Source organism: Miscanthus floridulus, chromosome 11 (assembly GCF_019320115.1).
Source record: "Miscanthus floridulus cultivar M001 chromosome 11, ASM1932011v1, whole genome shotgun sequence".
Lineage (NCBI taxonomy): Eukaryota > Viridiplantae > Streptophyta > Magnoliopsida > Poales > Poaceae > Miscanthus > Miscanthus floridulus.
In genome coordinates, this window is record NC_089590.1 from 94,476,165 (window position 1) to 94,479,200 (window position 3,036).

The window sequence follows — 3,036 nt, forward strand, 5'->3', positions numbered from 1 at the left end:
CGATTCAGATATCTTGTGCTCAGCGGGGAGAGACAGTTCGCTTGGTGCTCGGCCGAGGCGGAGGCAGAGCCGCCGCCACCGGCGGAGCTAAGGGGGGGGGGGCCAGCAGGGGCCACGGCCCCCCCAACACTGCTGAATTTTTTTAGTAAAGCTTCCGCAGACCGCAGGCCTCCGTGTCCTTAAGGCTTCAGCTCCTGTTCCCATTGGGCTTTAATCGTTTTTCTTCTCCTGTTCCAATTGGCCCACCGACCACCGTGCCTTCAGGCTTTAGCTCGACTTCGCCCTCAGTACCGTCGTTCCCAGACAGTGCGGCGGCCTCTAGCCTCGGCGCCTCGCACAGTCGCACGCGACGCCGGCGCTGCGGACCCTGCGGTGGTTGCCTCCGTCGGCTGCGAGGAGTGCCTTCGCCGTCTTCGCAGCTTGCAGCTTGCCCGACGAACGACGACTGCCTTCGCCGTCTCCGTCGCCGCTGGAGACAGACAGACAGTGGCTCGGTGCCCCCTTCTTCCAATACTGCCTTCTTCGTTATTCCTCTGCTAGCGTACTGCTCTGTTATTACCTGCAACTTCTTCATCGGGCTCACACTCATATTTGCTGCCTATGGGTTCTGCAGGTTGGAGTAGAAATGTGGAATTGTTTCAGTAGGCAGTAGGCAGTAGGCTGTAGCCTATACGGCTATACTCTATAGAAGCTACAAATATTTTTCTGAAGGATAAACATGGTACTCAGAAAGAGGACACTAGATTCTTTTTACAAGAAGAACGTTGGTGTTATTTGTTCTGACGAAGAGACACCTGAAGATGAAATTGCTAATTGGCTTGCTGCACAACAAGAAGAGGATGAAAAAGATGAAGATGTAGCAGAGGAGACTCCAAGGCAAACAACAGCTAAAGCTTAGAGAGTTAGTTGTGAAGGTACAAGTGTTTTAATGGTAGAGCGTGATCCAGGCTTGCGTTGCCAAATTTGGGATTATCCTCCAGATGAACAAGACCAAGTTATTAGAGCATATATGAAGCACGGTCCGTACCAATTTATTAAAGATGTGTACCCTCCTTCAGGTTCGAAGAAACATCCACGCAGATTTCAGTTTAATTGGTTCAAATCTTTTCCTTGGTTAGAGTATTCACCTACAAAAGATGCCGTCTTTTGTTTTCCATGCTTCCTGTTTTCAAAGAAACCAGTTGGAAAAATAGGATCTAATGTATTCACAGTGAAAGGATTTAGAAGTTGGAAGAAAGTCAATGATGGATCAAACTGTGCCTTCATGATTCACATGGGAAAAGATTGTGGTTCAGCTCATAAATACAATGTTCAGTGTTATGAGAATTTAAAGAATCAGCCATGCCATATTGTACATGCAGTGGAGAAGCAAACAAATGAAGAAATAAAAAAGAATAGACTCCGTCTTCGAACATCAATTGATGCAGTCCGATGGTTAGCATTCCAGGCTTGTGCTTTCAGAGGACACGATGAATCTGTTGACTCAAAAAACCAAGGTAATTTTCTTGAGATGGTAAAACTTCTAGCTTCTTATGATGATGAGGTAAAGGCTGTGGTACTGGATAATGCTCCATTGAATGCTAAATACACATCACCACAGATTCAGAAAGAAATCTTGGACCTTATGGCTAGTAATGTGCAAACAGCCATTCGTAATGAAATAGGTGATGCTAAGTTTTGCTTGATTGTTGATGAATCAAGAGATGAGTCCAGAAAAGAACAAATGGCAGTTGTTATTCGTTTTGTTGACAAAGAAGGCTTTGTCCGAGAACGTTTTTTGGATCTTGTGCATGTTCATGATACAAACTCTGCAACTCTAAAACAAGAAATATGCTCTGTTTTATCTGCTCATAATTTGGATGTCCAAAATATTCGTGGACAAGGTTATGATGGTGCTAGTAACATGAGAGGAGAGTGGAATGGACTCCAAGCAAAGTTTATGGAAGAGTGTCCTTATGCATATTATGTTCATTGCTTTGCCCATCAATTACAGTTAGCTCTTGTTGCTGCATCCAAAGAAGTAACTGAGGTTCATAATTTTTTTGAACATCTTGCTGTTGTTGTCAATACTGTTGTGTCCTCCACTAAGAGAAATGATGACCTTCATGACAATCAAGTTGCTGAAATGGAGCATCTAATTGAACTTAATGAGCTTGAAACTGGAAGTGGTGCTAACCAGATTAGAACCTTGCATCGTCCTGGGGATACTAGATGGAGCTCACATTATGATTCAATTTGTAGTCTTTTAAAGCTTTACAAGCCTACATTTCTAGTATTGAAAGATATTGCTACTGCTAAAGGTTCAGGAAGCACACCTGCTGGACGAGCAAAGGCTGCTGGTGCTGTTAAATTAATGATGTCATTTGACTTTGTTTTTATTTTGCATGTTATGAAAGAACTCATGGGCATCACAGACCTACTTTGCAAAAAGCTACAGCAAAAAACTCAGGATATTGTCAATGCTATGGATGATGTGGCCACTACCAAAAAATTGATCCAAAGTTTAAGAGATCATGGCTGGAGTGCCCTTCTGAATGATGTGACATCATTTTGCATAAAACAAGGAATACAAGTGCCAAATATGAATGCCTTCTATGCGGACTATATTCGATCTCGTGCTGAGAATGAGCTATCAGTTGAGCATCACTACAAATATGACATTTTCACAGTTGCTATTGATCAACAATTACATGAGTTAAATAGCAGGTTCAGTGAACAAGCCACAGAGCTTCTTGTTTTGTGTACATCTTTGGATCCTAGAGATTCATTTAGATCGTTCAAAATTGATGATATTTGTCTGCTAGCTTCAAAGTTCTATCCTGCTGATTTTTCTGAACAAGAAAGAAATAACTTGAGACATCAATTACAACATTATGAGCTTGATGTCCTCGTAAATCCACAGTTCCAGAATTTATCAACTATTGCTGATCTATGCCGTCGACTAGCTGAAACTAGAAAATCAAATGACTATTATTTGATTGACAGGTTATATACATCCCTCATTTTTTATCTATTATCCCAAATCATTTTTGTAGA

The 3,036-nt window shown here is 42.3% G+C and overlaps 1 protein-coding gene across 1 annotated transcript; it reads left to right on the forward strand.

The window, feature by feature from the left end:
- Positions 1–928: 928 nt before the first annotated feature.
- LOC136492482 (uncharacterized) lies at positions 929–2,826 on the forward strand. The gene is made up of 2 exons (XM_066488485.1): positions 929–2,706; positions 2,805–2,826. Exons 1-2 carry the CDS (start codon positions 929–931, stop codon positions 2,824–2,826), a joined length of 1,800 nt encoding a protein of 599 aa, XP_066344582.1.
- The last annotated feature ends 210 nt before the right edge of the window (positions 2,827–3,036 follow it).